Source organism: Agelaius tricolor, unplaced genomic scaffold, assembly GCF_023055355.1.
Source record: "Agelaius tricolor isolate 1412-34295 unplaced genomic scaffold, bAgeTri1.0.p SCAF_1, whole genome shotgun sequence".
NCBI classification, from domain to species: domain Eukaryota; kingdom Metazoa; phylum Chordata; class Aves; order Passeriformes; family Icteridae; genus Agelaius; species Agelaius tricolor.
Genome location: NW_027269261.1, coordinates 53,302,419 through 53,323,407, shown reverse-complemented (window position 1 = coordinate 53,323,407; position 20,989 = coordinate 53,302,419). Strand labels below are relative to the sequence as shown.

Sequence of the window (20,989 nt, the reverse complement as noted above, 5' to 3'; positions counted from 1 at the left end):
AAGAATGGAAGAGAGGGTCAAGGACACTGATGACCAAAGTATTCATAATTTTATCACAAATTATAGTATTTATGTTCAGACTGTAACCAACCAGAGAAGTTACTACATTTCATTAACTGTTCCCACTGTAATTACAATTTACAACCTTCAAAGAACAAGGTCACACAGGTCCCCAGTAAAGCACATGGCAAAACCCACAACAAAGCCACAGATGGACAAACTGATGTATGGAGAGTTTACAAGCCTTGTTTTAAGACAGTGACAGTAGCAGAGACAAATGCAGAAGCCAGCTGTGCTGAACGTCATAGTCTGATAATTAGCCAAACTCTGTACGGTCAAGGGACGTCACACATCAACAAACAGACCCTTTACTTCTAAGTATCTATGGGTATGATACAACCCATACACACTGATACTTTACTCATTCTTCAGACCACACAGAAAAACACAATTTCCTGGAGAAAATTATTTTTTGGAAAATGTGGAGTTCTTAGACTCCTTGACAAAATGACAAATGGTTTAATTTAAGCAACAGAAATTTATTTTACTCACTTGACTTTTAGCTGATCTATATTTATAAAAGATGAAGAATATTAGAGAGAATACCACTAGAAACATAACTGGATGTAGCACAGAGGTATCTACCTTGGCTTACTCATGCTTTTCAAAATGTAAATTCTGGCTAATGCCAGATACTAAAACTCAGAGCATTTTGAAACAAGTGATTTCTTGCCCACTGTTTTATGCTGGTACCATTTGTGATTGTGGCCTCTGTGATAGCAGTAGGATCCATATGATCCCAGCACTTGTACTTTTTGATACCTGAAATGCATTATATTCATTTTTCTGGGTTCCAAAGCCCATAATTTTTCAGCAAAAATTTCTCATTTTAAACTCTAGTGGCTTTAGACAGCAGACCTTGACTCAAAAACAGATTTATCACTAATGAGAAAAAAATTCTGGCAAACAATAGGCAGGAGCCACAGAAGTCACATTATTTACAGGGAGCATTAAAATACTTCAGGATATGACCAGAGGTTAGCTGGGGCACCTATGGCAGAAGCAGTTACAGAACACAAATCCTTTGACTTAACTTCAGTTGTCAGCTGGCCCAAATTACCTCTCACACTTCTCAGTTGGTCCCCTCATACCTATTTATACTACATGGAAACAATGCAACAGTGGCTTTATCATACATGTTTAGTGCTTAGTAGCTAAATTCTAGTTAATGTGTTATCACCTTGCTCAGGCATTTCCTTCAGCACTCCCCTTCTTATCAGCTCCTCTCTGCTTTGTCTTGTCGAAATCTTCCTTTCCAACACTAAAGAAAAAGCACAGTTAAGAATAGATTTATTCTCATACTGCTGATGATTGTGAAAAAAATGTAGAGAACTGATTTTATTTTATAGAAAGAGAACTCTTGTTTCCTCCGGTTCTGCAGAAGAAGTGGTCTGGGTTTTCTTGGACAGTCTCTGAAAATATTGCCTTGCAATTTCAGGCACAGAAAGTGGGGACTCATATGCTCCAGTATCTTCAGCTCAGCAAGTCTCCCTGAGGCTTCTTTTATGGTCAATAGAAAAAGGTACTTTCAGGGTGAAATTGAACTCATCCTAGCATAGGCATTTAACATGTAAAAGTACATTTTTCCCACTGACTAGACTGAGTAGCTCAGTTGGAGATATCTTCATCTGCTTTGTACAGGTTTTGAGTAGCGAGACACAAATCCTGCTCAGAGAAAGAAACTCACAGAGTATCCCTTGTGATATGCAAGCTGTTTAAAGGGAAAAAAGAGATGTAAACAGAAACAACCTTTAACAGAAGCCAGAAAGTTGTGTTCTAAAAGGATGTAACATCCTCATCGATTGATGCTGGTTGACTTTCATGGAAAAAAAATACAGCATCCCGTTTTTATGTCAAAAAAATCCCCAAACAACCTGATACACAAAACCCCCAAGACCGTGGCACAAAGCATTCTAATTATTATGTTTCTTTCCCATGGGAAAATTGCTGAACAGTTTTATAGGGAAAAGCATTTACAGATGTTAGAATAGAGTAGTTCCACATTGTATCCCATCCCCAAACTGATGCAGTGATCTGGGAGATTATTGTAATGATCCACGGGACCATGGTGCATAATGTTCACAAAATGTGAGCATCACTTGTAAAGTCTTGTCTCCCCTGTTAGGAAAAGTTAGTCTCACACTTTCCCATCTTGATTCTGTTTTCATACAGACATCAAAATCCATGTGACATTTGGACCTCAAGCTGAGGGCATGTGCTGAAGTCCAGCTGTGCTGGACTTCATCCTATTAATGCTATGGGATAGGGTTATTTGTCTCATTAACCAATTCAAACACCCTCTAGGGTCAGAATAATTGCTGTATGCAGAGTGATAATACCTTGTGCAGTGTTTAATCTCACTTGTGCCAGCCCAGCTGGAGTGGCTCAGCCATACAGAGGAGTGACAGGCTCCTGGGAAGGCAGGGAGAAAGGCAGTTTGACTCTGGAGAAAGCTGCCCTTCATGCCCAGCAAAACACCTTTCCCAGCAGCAGGTGCTCAGCTGCTGACACAACCAGACTGGCTGACCTCAGGTGCCTGAAGGCACCACTGCTAACAGCTTCCCACTCCCCTTCTCCATCAGTGAAGGGGAAGGTTGAACAGAATGACAGAATTTGGGTTTCAGCTGGAAGGGAACTTAAACCATCTCATTCCAACCCCTCTGCCATGACCAGGGACACCTTCCACTAACCCAGGTTGCTTAAAGACCCATCCAACCTGGTCTTGAATGCCTACAGCAATGGGACATCCAGAACATCTCTGGATGTTCTGTGTTCTCTGGGTGTTCAGTGCCTTACCACCCTCAAAGTAAAGAATTTTTCCTAACATCTAATCTAAACCCACCCTCTTCCAGTTTAAAGCCATTTCCCTTTGTTCTATCATTACATGCTCTTGCAGTAGTCCCTCAGATTCTGTGCTCTCCGAAGTTAACAGTACCAGGTTTATTTCTCACACTGCAAAGTGCAGGGATTCAGCAGCTCCTCAACACAGGATGCATTTCCCCATCAAAATAGCACCCACTCCTGGCAGAAGAGCTGGAGGGAGTAAACATTTTAACCAGTCCAGTTCCAGCTACTCATGCCTGTGAGATCAAGAGCTCACAAATGCAAGCATTACTGGCTCAAGAATGTAAGCTGGCATTAAGTCTGTGTCTATATACTCAGGTACTTTGAGGGATCTGTCCATTAAAGGTCAGAGCTCTGCAGCATTCACATGTGACAGCATAAAGGAGCCCATGAGTGTGGCTGCAGACTCTCAGTACAGCCAGCCTCCTTGGGGAGAATGTGAACTCTGATCAAGTTAGGCTGCCTTGGGTCCCACACACAAATTACTCACAAGCTCTTCCAGTTTCTCCCCTGTATATTTAAAAGCATGTGCCTTGTCCCACACATTGGCACAGGAACACACCCTAGGCTTGCAAAGAGTTTTTCATGTAGGGGAGCAGTCCCACAAGGACTGTTTTAAGAGAGATGGGTGGTCATGGAGACAGAGGACCATGTGGGCAGGCATGGATGGAGTGTCTTGGTCTTTCTAGAGAGCAGGTGCATTCACAAGCAGGGTGAAATCTCCTTTGACACAGCCCTGAAGGATGAGCATCGTACACATGCACTTTATACTTGTTTTGTTGCTGGCACTCTAAATATTGTTTTATTATTATTTCAGCATTACAAATATTATTTAAGTCCCACTCTCTTTTTTCTCTCTGCTTCCTTTTTACATCTCTTTTCTTGGGGACAGTGAAATGAGATGATCTCTTACACATCTGTGGGACAATTCAATGCCACCTGAAAACAACAATGGTGTTTCCATCAAGTTAAGAACATTGGATCTAGACCTTGCCCCATCAATGTCTCTCTAGTTTTAAGGATGATATATTTTTTTCAGTTCTACAACACTGAATTAACAACTGTATTGAATTAATTATCATGGGAAATGAAAATTGTCATTAAAAGGCATGAACCTCTTACACTTCAACTAAAAAACCTCAAAGCATTTCATAAATTACACAGGTTTCATAACAACCCTGAGACATAACTATCTCCATTTCACATATTAGAAAATTTGTGAACAGATAAGAAGCTTAAGTCCCAGTCCTCCATCTTCTAAAATGTTAGCCATGATTGGTGGTTTTATTTAAACTGATTAAGCTCAATTAATTCAGTTTGAAAAGCTAATTTATTTTAAACATTATTGGCCCCATGGATAGAACATAAAAAATCAAGCTAGTGTTCACTACTAGTACCATAATTTCAATTCATACAAAGCAAAAGGCAGAATCTTAATTTGAATCAAAGTGGCAAAAATATGTCCCCTTGTGTAAGAGGAATGAGTAGCCTGTCAACTTAGGAACTTATACTGGGCATTATTTAGTTAGCCTGGACTCATCATAATAATACAGTTCATTGAAGAATATGCTATATATTTGGTTTATTTTAGATTATGCAATATATTTCACATTTATATAGTAAATGTGTAATTCAAAATACAAAAGTATTTTGTACCATCCTGTCACCCAGAACCATCATTCAAACATTTCCTGACTTCTGCATGCTTGACTTTGTAACTCTATCATTTTAGGAGAGCTTACTGAAACATAACAGTAGTCAAAAGTAGTTAGCTCAGCTGACTGGTTTGAGATTCTTAAAACTCTGTGCAATTAGGCTGAGTGACCAGATGATGCTATCAGCACAAATTTTTCTGCAATATGTGTATATAAGAATGTATGTTTATCTATGTGAATATATATATATATATATCTCAACATGCCTGTCATATATATGATATGTAGATATATATGTGTATATATAAAGGGGTCAAAAAAAAATTCAACATGAACACCAACATACTGTTTCTAACTTTAAGCAATGATAAAATGTAAAGAACAATTTCTCTGTCTGTGTACATGTGTGTATTGAGATTTTTTACAGAGATCAGTCCTGACTATGAGGGTAACTGGTTCTGAGTCCTTGCCTACTGAAGAAGGCTGAGATGAGGCAGGCAGGCAGTCCCCAGTCTCATGATCCAGAAGAATCAGAAAATCTCAGGTAAAAATCAGTCAGCAGCAGAAATTGCCCTGACTTCAGGTGTAACCATCAGAAAGTATAATAAAGCCTCTATTCTGGCCTTATTATCAAGCAGTGCAGGATAGCCTGGGAGCCCAGTCCTCAGGGAGGCAGGGTGCCCAAAAGCTGGGCTAGCTCGAGCGGATGCCACGGGCTGTGACCCCCTTAGCAAGCTTGGTGATTATCAGCTCTTTAGTGATTGCAAGCTCTCTTGGGATCTCAGCTCTTGCTTGCTAAGGTAGGGTGTCCTTGGCTGAGGCTGCAGCAGATGCAAGAGAGGAGAAGGAGAGGTCCTGGCATTACACAGCAATGTTTATTGGGGGAGTCTGTGCAGGGTCCCAGCGACAGCTCCTCTTCTGTCTAATGGGCTAAAGTAGGCCCCTTTTATAGGGTTAAGGGGGATCCAAACTTGACCAATAGTAAGGGTCAGGTAACACAGCCTATAGGGTTACAGAGATAAGCTTTGGGGCGGGGGTCAGGGAGACAGGAACTTATGTTGCTGTCTCAGCAGCTCCTATTGTTCGATCTTCCATGGGGCCTTACCCAGGTGCATGGGGTTTACTACAAGAAAGGATGTAAATTTATTGTATTGTATGCAGCCCTCATTTACTCCAGTAAATCTTACTCCCTTCACAAATATTTGCTGTTTTGCCCAATACAAATAATAACAACACTAATAATGGGAACAATTTACCTCAAAAAGTAGCTTCTCTCTCTCCCCCTTTCCTCATCCCCACAAAAAAGATTGCTTAGTGATGGTCAGCAGCTGCAAACCTCAGGCAGTCTTAAAACCCATTCTTTGACTCAAAGAGTGCTGTGAGATTCTGGATAGTCTCCAGTACTTAGTTTTGTTCTTCTAAGAGACGCTTGAGAGCATTCTGATTATTAATTTTTCTCTGACCTAGTAAGAGCTAAAATTGCCTTCTGATCCCTCTCTGTATATACTTTTGCAGTGAAGCTTTGAAGTGGCATCTACTTTGTGCCAAGACACAAACTGCTGTCTTTTCTTCTGCAGCAAAACTTTGCAGAGGAGAGAAACCCTTGAGATGATGGCATTTTGTGTTTGTTTTTCCTTGATTCTGAAAGCCCTCTAGGCAAAAAGCATACAGCCCGTGCCCAAAGAACAGGCTTTCTGAGATAGAGCGTGGAAAACACGTTGCTAAAGGGAAAAATTCCAACCATCATTCCCACACTGGCACAGATATTGACATCTAACATCTAAACATCCCTCCTTTTTTGATGCTTGTGGTATTTGCTGTTTACAAACATCTTCCAATTGCTCCTAAGAAAAAAAGTTCTCCATGGAACATGTCCTGGCAAGGCCACAGCAGGGACCTATTTCAAAAAGCCAATTGAAAACCCAGAGAAAGTAGTGAGAGTTCCTTCCAATAGCCCACATTCTGTCTTAGAAGAAACCCTTTCTTCAGCTGCATGTGGATTTACCATGCTGAAGCCCTGTTAAGGGGGCTGGCAATAAATGAGGATCGTGGTGCTCTCTCCCATGGTCCCAGGCCAGGAAATGGGCTTCCTGCATGTAAGAGGCAGGCAGGCAGGCAGACAGCTCCCACTTGGTCATGAATATACACCTCTGATTGAGTAGTGTGAGGAAGAGGATATCCTGTAGGATTTTTATTTTGAATGGATGTCTTCCCATTTCCTTCTCAAGTTAGGTAAGCAAGTTTCTTCTGCCGTGTCACTGAGCAAGCAACAAGGGGCAGCTTGCCACGTCAATGCCTCTTCTCAGTCTCCATTGGTCTTGGGTCTATTTCCTCAAGAAATACAGGGAATACTATTTTTATTCATCCCTGAAATTACCATCTAAGGCAGGATGAATGCAATCCAAACTACTTCTCAATTCAAGTTCCAGCCTCACATGAAGCACATACACAAACACAAGTGATCCTATGCACAGTTTAAAAGCAAATCAGTGTCTTGAGGGACCACAACATCATGAACAAGACCAGCAAATTAAGTAGAAGGAGTATCTAAGGAGGCACTTTTGAAAATGTTGACCTTAATTTCTTTGTGCTTAATTTCCTGCTTTTGTAAAAGAAATACTAGCACATGCTCTGCCTTGGTATTATAAGAATTGATGTGTCATGCTTGCAAGACTGGATTCAGGCCCTCAGAAGAAACACAGTACAACATAAGAAATACAACCTTTAACATGAACTTACCAGATATTAGTTTTCAAAAAAATAATTGAAAAATGATACATGTGTTATTATTTAACGGCATAACAATTTAACACATGCTAATAGGTTGTGAAAGTTTAGGGAATCTCTGTATACACAGCTTATGAACGGTCATTACTCTGAAGAACTTGTTGCATATAAAATCACATACCTGTCCAGGAGAAGCTGCAGAGCATTGAGGAGTCATTAACTACAAATAACTTTGCTTCAGCAATATGATAAAAGTACTGGGAAAGCTGAAGGAAACGGGAAGCGACGAAAGAGATTTCAGACTGATGGGATTTTTTTTTTAATTGCAGTAACAGAAGAAATTGTGGGGGGGTTGTTGCAGGGTATGTGGGAAAATGAAAAAAAAAAAAAAAACAGAAAAAGGAGAGAAAGAAGGATTTGAAGATCTCAGAAATCTGTTCAAAACTTCAGCTGGCATCTGGAGTGATGAAGACACCAGACAAAATGGCTTATTTTTCCTTTTTGTGTAAAAAAAAGTTTGTTTTAGAAGTTTTGCTGTCAAACCATAGAGCTCCTTGCTGTAACTGTCAGGGGTTGGTATGGATTTAAAATGTCAAGCAGTGTTCCTCTAAGAGTTCAGGGAAGCTACTGAAAACACTTCAGGAGACTAGAGTTGGCTTTACTGCCCACAGCCTTGGAGGACAGTAGACAGAGGGCTTGCACTGTGACAATGAATCTAAAGAGAGCTCACAGAAGCTCAGTGGACTCTAATTAGATTCAAGTTTAGGAAACCACAACATCAAATGTATGAATCCCAAACCAGAATTTTGGGATTTTTGTAGAGAAAGTTTGGCTAGAGCAGTGACAAAAAGACACATACACACATATAGGCAGGGTGGTATTCAGTTTTCTAAACATGGATGTCTACAGCCACTTCAGATGCCCCAGGAGCTGTCTGCACAGGGATGACAAATATGATATCAAAACTTCTGGGAGAGCAGCCAGGACACCCAGAGCATCTCAGGTGGCCCCAAACAACTATGTTTGGCTAACTAAATCCCAGCCTTTAATACCCCTCTTTTCAAACAGAATATAAGTCAATCACAGCATTTGATTTCAGACCTTGTCGGTGGGGAAGTGAAGGGCCAGAGCAGCCTCTGTGAAGGCAGGGGCTGCAGAGCTGATCCTCATTCTTCTGCTGGGCATGGCTATGTCTGCTTCTGCCCCAAACTTCTGTCCCCACAAAGGCCAGGTTTGTTTCATAATTCAAGTCACTGACTACCAGGAGGACAGAGAGATTTTCCATGGTATTTGAGGACATGTACAGTAAACAAATCAGCTGTGTATTTTAGGGGATAGGCTCAAGACAGAAGCTGACCAAGGTTCGGTTTTTCCTTGCCAAAGATCAAATGGTTTTTCTGCATGTCAAATACCATGCCTAAATAATCCTTGCCATCTAACAAGTTGAAAGAGCTTTTCAAATATTACCCTGCAAGACCATCACAGTGTTTTCTATTATTTGCCACCAAAGGGCCACAGACATACCTGCTGATGTTTCTCTGAATTTGTCACTGGTCTTCTTCTTCCGCCATTTCCAAGGTTTAAAGATTTTGCCAATGTTGGAGAGTTTGCCCTTCCTCTTGAAGGGGGGAGTTTGGGATCCTGGGGCTGGTCCATCTGAGTTAGCAATTGAAGCCTTGTCCAAACCATCAACTGTATAAAGAAAAGAAATAAAAATAACTGAAGGATGGAAAACAAAATAGCACCCAACAGCTAAACTCCTCCACTACCAGACTGCAACAGGCTGTGTGTGCATCAACATGGATTTTTCCTGTTCCAGAAGGCAGCCCTGGGCTTCAGTGCTTCTCATCACTGCAACTGCAGCTGTGCAGAATTTGCTTCTCGTGATGCTCATCTGATGTATGTATTTGCACAGTCCAGTGGTTTTCTATCACTACAGAAGAATTTCTTCCAACATATGTTTGGGTGAGTTTTTCCCAATCCACGGTGAAGTTGAATAACTAGCTATCATCACATAGAAAACAAAACCCTTGCAATGTGAAAACAAACTGTTTCTTTTGGGTAAAGTTAATCCTTTCTTAAACAAACTCCAAAGATAACTGTTCTGGCAGTGGAATGGGAACAGGTCTGTTTGATATCCCTGGTAATCAGTCCTTCCCAGCATAGCCTACCATGAGTCAGGCTTCTTATTAACAAAGTGTATTTAACAATAAGCTTTTGAACTGCAGCCAAAACTTAAAGAAGGATTTCTTTACTGCAAAAACATATTGAATGATATGAAAGCCAATACTTAGCAGATTTTGAGTTTCGTGAACCAATTAAGACTCATCCCACAACATCCTGTAGCAGAGAGTTAAACTACTCTGAGAAATCTACTATTATTTATTTCTATTGAAGAATTAGCCTTCCATTTGTAGTCCTCCAAACACTTTCAATGTGCTAAATTTTACTCCTATGAACAACGAAGTAACTGCCATTACTTAGAGACACAAAATTAATCATGGGCTTAACTGGTCACGTATAGGCTCTGTAATTTCTTTGATTCATCTAAAAATTCTAATTATAACCAATTCGGAACAAAGTTGATGCCACTCTGAACAGTAGTAATGATAATCACAGATCATTAAATCAGAAATGCTATTCAAAGAAAGAAATACCAGTGTCCCCATTTTACAGATGGAAAATATGAGGCACAGAATTGTTAAGTGCTTAATTTTATGTTTGCCAAATAGCTTCCTGAATCCTGGTCTTGTGACCTAGCTGCTAAAAAGATACAAATTCAGCCACATAATAACATGGTGCAATCTTATTATTCTGTTTCTCAGACAAATGACATGTAATGAATCCTATATTTGTCCTAGGCTTAAGATCGATCCAGGATGTTAAAAAAAAAATAAATCTTTTCTGTGAGAAAGCTATGTAATGAAAACAGAGTCCAAAAAACTTTATTTCCAATGTTTTGAAATAAAGTACTGACAAGAAAGATTCATGGTATAATTTCATTGAAGTCTATGAAAAGTAGTGATAGAAGGAGGTGAACCTTAGAGAGATTTAACATGAGACTGCCTTAAAATGAAGCAGCTACCTCCAACACACCCTGAGAAGCCGGGTGAGAGATGAGGGATGAGAAGATCACCAAGGGCAGTGGGCAGCTCTGCAGAGAGGCACAGGGCAGCACAAGGAGCCCTGCACAGGCGCCTTGCCTGAAATTAGGGATTGCAATCCCCTATGGAATGCAGAAGTCTCTGCTGGAAACTGTGGATCTAAGGGAGAATTACAATTATTTGAAGTGTATGTAGAAAGACAAGAGAGCAAAATTTATCTCTTCAATTCCAGCTGACATAAGAAGGGATGAGTGCCACAGTTTGCAGCCAGGAAAAGCCAGGTAAAAGAGGTAAGGAAAACACCACCAGGAGCTGAGTAGTGCAGCACTGGAACAGGTCCTGGAAGGATGTGAAGGCTCAGCCAGGTAAACCTCCAAAGCTCCTTCTGGGGCTGACCTCACCTACTGTCAGGAATAGTCCTGCTCCAAGTAACCTCCTGAGTCCCTCCCAGTCAAGACTCCCATGGTGCTGTAGGATGCAGAAACACAGTTTCTCTGTGAAATCAGCTCTAGTAAATCCAAATGCTCAGAAATAAAGCCATGAAGAAGAGAGACCAGGATGTGTTGGCTGTAGAGTCCTGTCCTGGGGCAGGAGCCAGGCAATATCTCACTGGCAGAAGCAGTGAGATATCAGCTCAGGGCAGTGAGAGGCTACCCACCCTTGAGGCAGCAGGACAAAAGCCAGGCTCTTCTCTCCAGTGGCTTAGAAATGCTGTGCTACTGGTGTGAAGAGCCTGCATTCTGCTGAGAGACAGCATGGGCTTGTAAGCACTGGAAAGCTGATCTTTCCAAATGCTCCTGAGTCACGGAGTACAGCCCATTGCAGGAGACCACTTTCACAAAAACCTCATCTAGATTTTTTTGCCCTGTGCCTAGCAGCAGAAATGGAGGAGAATTAGGGCTCCAACAGCTCCTCACAGAGAAATACAGATTTACATTGGTTCCTGTTCTGCCCTCTGCTGAAAACTGGTAACTCCAAAATAATCATATTCATCCTAGCTACAGAAATCTGTCTGCTTCAAACTGACCAAATACATGAAATTCAAGGAAAATAATTCTATTCAGGAAGACTGAAACTTTTGAAAACAGATGTCAACATTAATTCCTTCTGACAATAAAAGGCAAGGAGTTGATTTATCTAGTGAGTTCAACAAGTGCTCAAAATTGGGAATTTACTAATCCATGGACCTTGCACCAATTCCCTCATTTGAAATATGCATTTGAAAAGAAGGAATAAGCATAGCCAGATATCACAGACTAACTTTAGAAATAATCTAAGATAAAGTAATAAGTCTAGAAAAAGGAACTTATTTATATTCAAAAGTGCATATATTATGTGTATACATATATATTCACAAGCTAGCACATTTTATCAATTAACAAGCTATTTTAAAAAAACTCACAATTTCAGCAGACATTTCAGAGCATCTTTAGAAAGATCTTTACAAAACTTATTACTCCTCTTGTTTGAAATACTCCACAGGAAACCGATGCTTCAGATGTACACAATTTGCTTTATAGGCCATGTACTACTTAAGAATAAAGCAGTGTGTTTTTCACCTCAGAGAACTTATCTACCTTCTATTAATCATTATAAATATTATACATATTCACTGAGGGGAAAAGAAACATCTTAGCTTTCTAAGGTTTAGAGGAGCATGCTGACTTGTGTAACTCTATTATTTGTATAGATAGTGTCTTAAAGACCTGCCTTCTTCAAAAACCCAGTGAGTCACTTCGTTGTCTTCAATAAACATTATTAATAAGTTTGACACTAGGACTTCTGGCTATAGTACCTGCATAGTTTACATGACCATATTCCAGTCATATTCCATATATTTGCCCTAGGTGAAGATTTTCCAGCTGCAGGATCAGCTGGGTGCACAAGAAGGACAAGAAGTGAGGATATGGATCCTGCACGTCGCTGTCCCACGACGAGGAGATCTTGCTGCAAAAGCCAACAAGGCTAGCAGGGGCACTGCAAAGCTGAATCTTGCCACATGGGCTGTAATCAGATGAAATATACAAAAAGGACAGCCTCTCCTCAAGCTTGTGGGCAGCCAGAGAAGATCAGATCAGCCTGTGGATGACCCTGACTTTCCTACAAATGCTTAGAGATGACTGAACGTGTCTCATCCCGGGAAGGCTACTTGCAATAAGCAGTGTTGATCTCTGTAGCTGCTGAGGAAGCATTTTAGTGCTCTGAATGATCTCCAGAGATGCTGTGGGGCTGAGGCAGGTGTGTGAAACCATCACAGTTTTCCCAGGGCATGGTACACTTCAACACTAAGACGTCAGCACTGGCACACACTAACACTTATTTCAGGTAAGTACTTACAACTAACTTTATAAGAGCAAAATGCAACAGAAAAACGACCCACCAGATCATTTCAAGCAAGTCTAATGTCACTTATTGTGAGCTAAGCAGTGTGTTTCTGCTGGTTCCAGGCTTTGTGATCAGAATGCAGCAAGACCATTTTTAAAAAACTTTGACTTAAAGAAATTAATGATTAAAAGAAAAGAGGACTATATTTATGACTTTAGATGTTCTGTATTTTTTGCTTCTGTCTATTTTTTTCTCTTGGCTGTGAAAATGAAAAGCCAGCAGAAGAACCTAACCTGTGCTCCCCTCACCAGCACCTTTTTACACAACTGATCTAACCCAATCCTGCTGCAGTACTGGTATATATTTAAGGGATTCTTTCTCACATCTGGGCTGTTAAGTACAAGAAGGTGCCACCAGGACATTAAGTTCTCTTCTTTCCCCACTGTGCTGCGCCTTTCTTGCTGCAATCCCTTCTCTCACCCACATCAACCAAGGCTTACCCACCTGCACTGCAACTCTGCTCTGCATCCTTGTCATACAGCAAGGTTAAGAGTGGCAAGATGAAGGAAAAGTCCTCCTCCTATAGCTGGACAACATAACCAAGAGGGAAAAGGGCACAGAATCAAGTGCCCCACTGATACCAAGGCACTGAGGTAGCCTAGTACTTTCACTAGCAATAGTTTTCTTGCAGTATTGCTGTGGGATCACCACATCACTCTTGAAGCATGTGAGGAAAACCTTTTCATCCTGTCAGAATACAGGTGACTCAGGGTATTGCCTCATCTAACCATGAATGAATTGAGAAATGCAGCAGAGGGTGCCTTGGCCCCAGTTCAGTTACCTTGTGTGTGGATTTGGATACAATTTCTGTGCTTATTAACCAGCAGTTAGCTAGTACAGTTATTATTTTCTTTTCCTCCCACTGCACCCTGCTGCCTTGCAGGGATGTGCTGCAGAAGTCCTCTTGGTTTATTGAGACCTCAAAACCTCTTCTGACTACAATAGGATTTTCCATACTACCTTGCCAGAGAGCACAGAGCTGGAAATCATGGTTTTTATGCCAGTAAAATGAACATGTTTTCAAGCTCCTAGTATCCCCAATTAGCAGTAAGTCATCAACTTACTATAGAATATAAGCTGCTTATTCCTCGAGCTTACTGGCAACCTTCAAGACACTGCATGATAAAAGGTTTGATGTAGTCATTGAAAATCAGAAGTCATTCTGACACTATAAATGTCATTTTCAATAAGTATCTCAAATTATTATTTTTCCTGACCTGAACCAGATGGATATTTTTTTTTCTTTCTCACAATTGTGTTTTGTGGGTGGTTTTGTTTTGTTTTTTGTTGCTGTTGGCTTTTCTTAACCTACTTGAAAGGGAAAAAAATACAGCTAATCCATGGTGGATAAACTGGTAAATGGGAGAGATATAATCTACCTCCACGCAGCACAATGAATTGGCATCTGCATGCATTTGCCTTGCCATACATCTGGAGTTTAACTTGGGAGAAACTCTGTCATGAGCTAATTGACTTGATTGTGTTTTAATCAAATGAAAGGAAAAAGCTGAAGTTCAAATGTGGGTGGCAGAGTGGTAGTTTCCATATGGACCTGCCAATGTTGCCAAATGTTAATTGGACGTCCTGCTGGCAATCAGCTGAACAGGCTGGGTAGTGGCTACTTCATAGGGAGGCTGGCTGCTGCCCTGGAAGAGCCAGAGGGAATCCTCCTAGGATAACCACAGCAGGGATGGAGATGATGGCCTGAATACCTCCAGTTTCCACATGGATACACACACAAATGCCTCTGGGGTTGTTGGAATCACACTTGGATGAGCAGTGCCAAAGTCCAGAAAGGGTTTCAAGTCTGAACCTTGCAACTCCCACTGCTTCCACAGGCAAAATGTTACTTTGCTGCAGAAAGTCAAACCTGGCAAGAGAGGAAAGCTCAGCTCAAAAGACCACAATCTGTTCTGCCTGTGATGAGCCCCTACCTAAGCTCTGCAAAAAGCACAAGTACTGCTTCACAGGTACTTCAAAGGAAAAGAGGGAAGCCTGTGCTTTCCCTGAAATCATAGCATGGATGCTCAGGGCTCCACCTTTGAAAGAGCTGCATGGCTCAGAGGGATGCTCAGCCACACTGTTCTCTTCTGCAGCGTGTAGAGAAGAAATTTGACCAGAATTTCAAACAATGATGTATTTTTTCTAGTTCTCACTTTCTTAGCTGTACACCTAGGATTAACAGGCTGAAAAGCTTATTTAGTTATCTGTCTCCTAGGTAGAATCCCCTAGTCCTAAGAGACTATGATCCCCAGCAAGCAAGCAGGAGACCTGACCTGAGCTTCCTACTAATTACACAGGAAACAGGACATAAAACAGGGTTAGCTTTAGGGCTTGACATGTGCTCACTGCATCACTGCGGTAAAGTGCAAAAAATGTTGCTTTTTCTTTTTCCTGGTCACAATAACCACCTCAGCTTAAGTGCTGTTGGTTGGTTTGTCAGGTTCCAAGCTGTCATTACCACAAATTGTCTCTTGCTAGTGCATCCCAAATGCAGATAACACACTTGCAACCTCAGCTTCAGCATTACTTCACAGTATAGCTTTCACTCCCACGGGGTTAATTCTACAGAGAAAAAAAAGCTAAGTTGTGATTGTAGGACACTCTGTAGAGACACTAAAAATATCAAAGGCAACACAGCCAGTCAGGGCTGCCCAGCCTCACTGAATTGTACTTCCCATGCAGGAACTTCATGGTTCAGAGCTCATCTGCTCTATCTACACTGGCATCTGAGCTGGGTGTGCTCTACAGTCACACCACCTCTCTTCTCAACTGCTTCTTATGTCAAAACACATCAGGGACTCTCTTAAGGTCTGGAAAAAAAAAAAGATCTGACCTATGTTTGCAATATACCCACAAACATGTGTTTGTAAATTAATTATTGACGTTTTGGCAACATGCAGTCCTTATTGGAACGGCTACACAACGTCTTCCTCCTCTTCCGTAAAATGCTTAACTTCCACACTTCCAGCTTCCTGAAGAAGGAACAAGCAAATGCTCAGCCATCCTGTTATACAGGTTTGAAAGCAATCTGGTCAAAAAATCTCCTTACTACCTCCTTTCTCACCCTGGACACAGCTGGCTCCAACCAGAAGGAAAGGGATCATAGGTTTAATGCAGGCTGCTCATTATTTTTTCTTCAACCCCAATACTTGAGAAAAAATCAGCAAATGGAAAGTTTCAAGACAGTTACATTTTCCAGATATACAAAACATCATATCAAAGGTCAAAGCAACTCCTCCACAAAAACAGGGGGAAAAAAATCCAGGCACAATAACAGAGATGTGGGGAGGAAAGAAAAAACAACAACTAAAAGCATTGTACATAAATGAGCAACCTAACTACTTTGAGCAACTGAGCTGCTAATTGCAAATTAATGCTTCTTGTGTCTGAATATTAAGGGATAAATCTCCTTGGATTAGAATGGTATATATTTCTATTTATAGTTCAAATATTTTTTGGATGATTTTGTAATTTCACCTAAAAGTAAGGTGCATGTACTCATCTTATTAAATTCTGTATTGATATTTTAAAACATCACATCTGAAAACCAGAACTGCAAACCTGGAAATATTTCTTTACTGACTTTTCTTGGCATAGCCTTATTATGGGGGAGAAATATAACTGCAATAAATTCACAACGAATCTTTTTAGCTGCAGGCAAGAGGTAAATCTCCCCAGCAGATATTGGCTAGAAGTGTGAAAATAAACTGAAGCACCTGTGGTCCCTCTCACCCCCTGTGTGGTGATAAATAGGAATTAAAAGCAACCACCTTTGCAGTAGTTAATAGGTGTGTTATACCAATGCTGAGATAAAACTGGGTGAGGAGAGTCACAGGGAAGCCTTTGGCCCTGGTTTCCACCACCCCAGTTAGCAGCAATTAATTCTCCATCTGCCCCAAACAGGCCAGGTCAAAAACCTAGGAAAAGAGTAAAAGCATGGCCAAAGTTACTCTGGGCTGTTTATCCCTCCTCTCCTCTCCCTAAGCAAGCCTGAGGCTGTCACAGGTCTCAGCTGGCTGGCTCCTCTGGAGGTGTGCACCATCCCAAAGGAGATGCTGCAGGATGTTAGGAGATTATTCTGCTAACCCCCCATCTCTGCATCACTGGCTAAAGAACTCACTGCTGATCCCTCCCCGATGCCTTTCAGCCATGCCAGATGCACCTGGAAAGACAAAGGCATTTCCCTGCACATCTCTGGCTGTGTCCCCAGAAGGCATCACCCCTGCAGGCAGAGAGAGCACACAGGTACAGCTTTACAGAGATGCTGCCCACACAAGTGGGGTTCCAGTCATCTCAGCCTGTGTTTCTGCACCAGCTCAACAGAAACCTCAGATGAACCACAGCCATGCTGGTGACCATTTGTAAGGCTGCATGTTATTGTAGGGGGATAGAATATAAGAAAATAAAGATAGCGTAGAGAGCAATCTTACCTCTAAGGAGTTGCAGCTGGGCCAATTATCAAAGATTAGGAACAGGCCTGACTTTACCAGGCCACAGCTGTAACCAGTGAGAAGAAGAGTGCTATAAAGGAGTGGGGTGGCTGGTTGAGAAGGGAACTGGCATCAGTTGGCTGCTTTGTGAAGAAGAAAGAGGCAGTGCTCTGAGGAGCTGCCCATGAGAAACACCAAGAAGGTATGGAACTTTTGTGATAGGGGACAACAGTATGGAACCCCTGAAATGAGATGACAACACGTTATTACTACACTGAGACAAAACAGCCTTTTGTCTGGGCTTCTAAAACTGAGTCCTACTTCTGAGCTAGAGAATGTACCATTGAGCTGGGACAGGAGCAGAACAGGAGTGGAGAGAAGTTTGTGAAGAGAGGGAAGACTTCTTCCAGGAAGTGATCACCTGAGCTCACTGCCAGCAGGTGTGAGAGATGCTCTGATGCCTTCAACACATCCAGTGCTGAAGCAATAACCACCTGAAGTCCTAACATCATCAGCTCTTTTCCTCCTCAGCATGAAAAAGGTGGGGAACCCACTTCAACTCATTCCAGACCAGCCAGTGCCCTTGCCAAACACAATTATGTATGACTATTACATGTGGTTTTTCCTTTATTATTACTACCTTTAATCAAATCTTTCACAATTAACATGTTTATATATCTGAAAGCAGGTTTGGTTTTGTGGGCTCCCATCCCAATGCTTCCCCACTCCTATGACAAGGAGTTCCTGATCTACAAATAACAGAACATGAACATACCCAAAACTTTAGGAGCAATTTGATCAGTCATGCAATTAAATGCCTGGGACAGGACAGCCCAGAGCTCATTGTGCTGCCTTTCAAGAGCACCATTTTCTTCTATACTGGCATCACTTCAACACCTTTTTTCTAGTACAGGAAACAGCGTACTGCACTTGTCCAAATGTGTGCAAGTCAACCTCAAAGCAAATAGTCTCTTTATGTGACCTTGCTGGCCTCAGAACCCTGCCAGGGAGGTCAAGAACACTTTTAAACCCAACCAACAAATTTCTGATTGTTGCTGTCATTGCAAATATTTGTACAGGCTTTTAGCTCTGCTGTCTCTGTAGAAAGAACTGTGTTTATTTTTAAGTTCAGTTTTTAGCTGCCTTTAAAATGCTCATCTTTGTTGCTAGATACCAGCTTGAATAAACAATAATAGTGAAACTCCAAAATACTCAGAACAACCTATTAATGATTAAATGCAGTCTTCTTAGTCAAAATACTAATTTGCCAACTCTAAAACCACAGCCTATAAAAATCCTTCTGTACATATAATATCATAATTCTTAATACAGTCTAAGTTATCTTCTTTGCTATGAGGAAAAGGGAGTTGCCAAGTTGCAGCTGACTTTCATTCTGCATCATGTTTCATTACCCTCTTCATCCCCAGCCACACAGCAAACAGCTGTTTTACTCCCTGTAACTTGTTCTTTACTAAGGCCAAGGTGAGGAAAATCAGGCACAAGCTGATATATTTGTCAGCTCAGCTGCCCTTCTCAGCAGGGCACGTTCTTGTCCTTGTCACAGGACGAGTCTGTGCAACTGTGATGGGATTCAGTTTTACTTTAAAAACCATTATGGTCCCTTTCCTACACAATCAAGAAACAGTAATTCCATAAAAAAGGTGATGGCACTGTAAATCACTGCAGTAAAACCCAGTGGAATTGTAGGACCATCTTCATGAAGGTTTGAGGCTGTATTTATACATATTTTTTTACTTCAGTCTTTCCATGGAATCAGTGTTTATGGAAGTGGGGTGTTGGCAATAAAAAAACCTTTAGTTGGAACAAATTACAAATGAGAAAGCTGCTGCCCTGCAGCTCATTGCACTGGGATGCTGGGCTGGAGCCTGCCCTGCTCACAGCTCACCCTGGGGGCACAGGTGCCTGTCACTTGTGGAGGCAGGGCTGGAAAACAGGATCCCCCTTCCCTGTGGGACAGCCAGCAGCACTCTCCTTTTAGATCCAGGCACCAGTCCAGGACTAAGCAGAGCATCAAGCACTCCTGGGAGGGAAAGGGGCTAAAGAAAGGGGCTTGTTAAAGCTTCAGGTGGGGAGATGTCATCTTGTTGCCAGAGAAGGCACTGAGAACATGCTTTGCTCTCCCAGTGGATTCTTCCCTTAGGGGAAAACAGCTGCTCTGTAAGAACATCATCAACATGGCAGATACATAATTGATACCTTCATTTCCCCACTTGGCTGTTCCTGATGTATTTGGGGCCTCCATTTCTCCTCTGCTCTCTGTTAATAATGAATGACTGCATTATCACAGTGCTTAAAGAGGGCTGGCCATAGATCAGAACCTCTTTGTTTAAAGAGCAGTATGGACAAACACCAGAAAGACCATTCTTGCTTCAGCTCCAAGTATAAAATGAGAGACAATAACTTGAACAACAGATTTCTGATTTTCATTGACACCTGCTCAGCTGTTGCATTTTAAAATTTAAAAAAAAATTGTAGCTATCCACAAGCCTCTATGAGTTTGTTTGCCAGCATGTCCCTCTCCAACTTTCTCATTCGGACACTTGCATTTTAAGCAATCATAAAATAGATCTTTGCTGTCTGCAGACTAAAACAAAATGCCAGCTTCAACTTTTATATGCCAGCTTGAACTGAACTGCTTTAGCTGGTGTTGGATGAGCACCCCTTGAGCCAGAAAGCAAGCACCAACAGAAACACCAGACCACATCTCCTCCCCAGCAGTGCTTTCCAGTACTATACTACCCCATGGCCTAATATATTCCTTCATTAGCTTCAGCACACACAGCTTCAAAGGGCACCAGAGGAAATGCCTGTTTGTCTGTCAGGGGCACCTGGGCCCACCCAGCTACTCCAATGCATCAATACATTGCTGTGCAGGAAAACCCTTCATTTTTCTAAGTGGAATTAGGAGTTAGCAGTCATCATAGCCCAATGAAACATTTTAAGCCTTCCAATTACCATTATGATGCATTCAGGCTGATTATGAATCAGATAATATATTGTTTTTTTACTTTGTCCAAAACCCAATATGAACAAGAAGAATAATTTAGCCTATTTTAGTGAGATTAATGTGGACAAAGGTCACTCCAAACTGCATGGAATGACACGCTTCACTGTATTTTGTATTTTCTTTAAGACTGTATTCAAACTTTAAACAATTTAGCTTTCATTAAAAAAAATATTTTTATTATTCCTTATTTATTTAGAGGCACACCAGGCTAAATGACCCTTGAGTACTTACGAGCCAGAATACAAAACACTGACATGAATTACTTAAAAACCCAAATGAAACAGAAGCTGTTCTCACAATTATCAAGTTTCTTTAGTTTTATGATTACAAGTGCCATGACCTTGTTGATACAGATGAATTGAATACAAAAGCTTTATTATTTAGCCATGTGCTTAAGAGTGCCATAGTAAGAACTTGATTAAAATGAAAGAGGTGGTGCAAAAAAACCCGAATATGACTGGCAAGCCCTGGACCTATTGCCAGCAACTCCGAGCAGCACTGGAAATTCCAAATCGTTGCAAATAAAGTATGTACAGCATCAATCTTCACCAAATTCATCTTTGGCATTATTTAAGCTCTATAAAGCTTTCTTTTTTAAACTACTACCAAATGTTTTCCTAGAGAGGGAACAGCATGTGCCAGAGTGCTCGCCTGTTTCCATCGGTCCCTGGGAAAGCGAGCCGTTTCTTAGGAAAGCCCACAGGAATACTTCAGAAATTCCTGCTTGCAATTTCTGCCTGACCAGACTGTTTC

General features: G+C 41.3%; 1 protein-coding gene across 4 annotated transcripts in view; it reads right to left on the bottom strand.

Moving 5' to 3' along the window:
* Positions 1-20,989, bottom strand: part of PHACTR2 (phosphatase and actin regulator 2) — a 131,956-nt gene that overhangs the window by 37,247 nt on the left and 73,720 nt on the right. For all 4 annotated transcript variants that reach the window (XM_071434356.1, XM_071434387.1, XM_071434376.1 and 1 more), the window contains exons 2-3: positions 8,811-8,978; positions 1,241-1,321 (exon numbers count right to left, since the gene is read on the bottom strand). In XM_071434356.1, the coding sequence (XP_071290457.1) occupies positions 1,241-1,321; positions 8,811-8,978 (249 nt within the window). The remainder of the gene's footprint in view (positions 1-1,240; positions 1,322-8,810; positions 8,979-20,989) is intronic.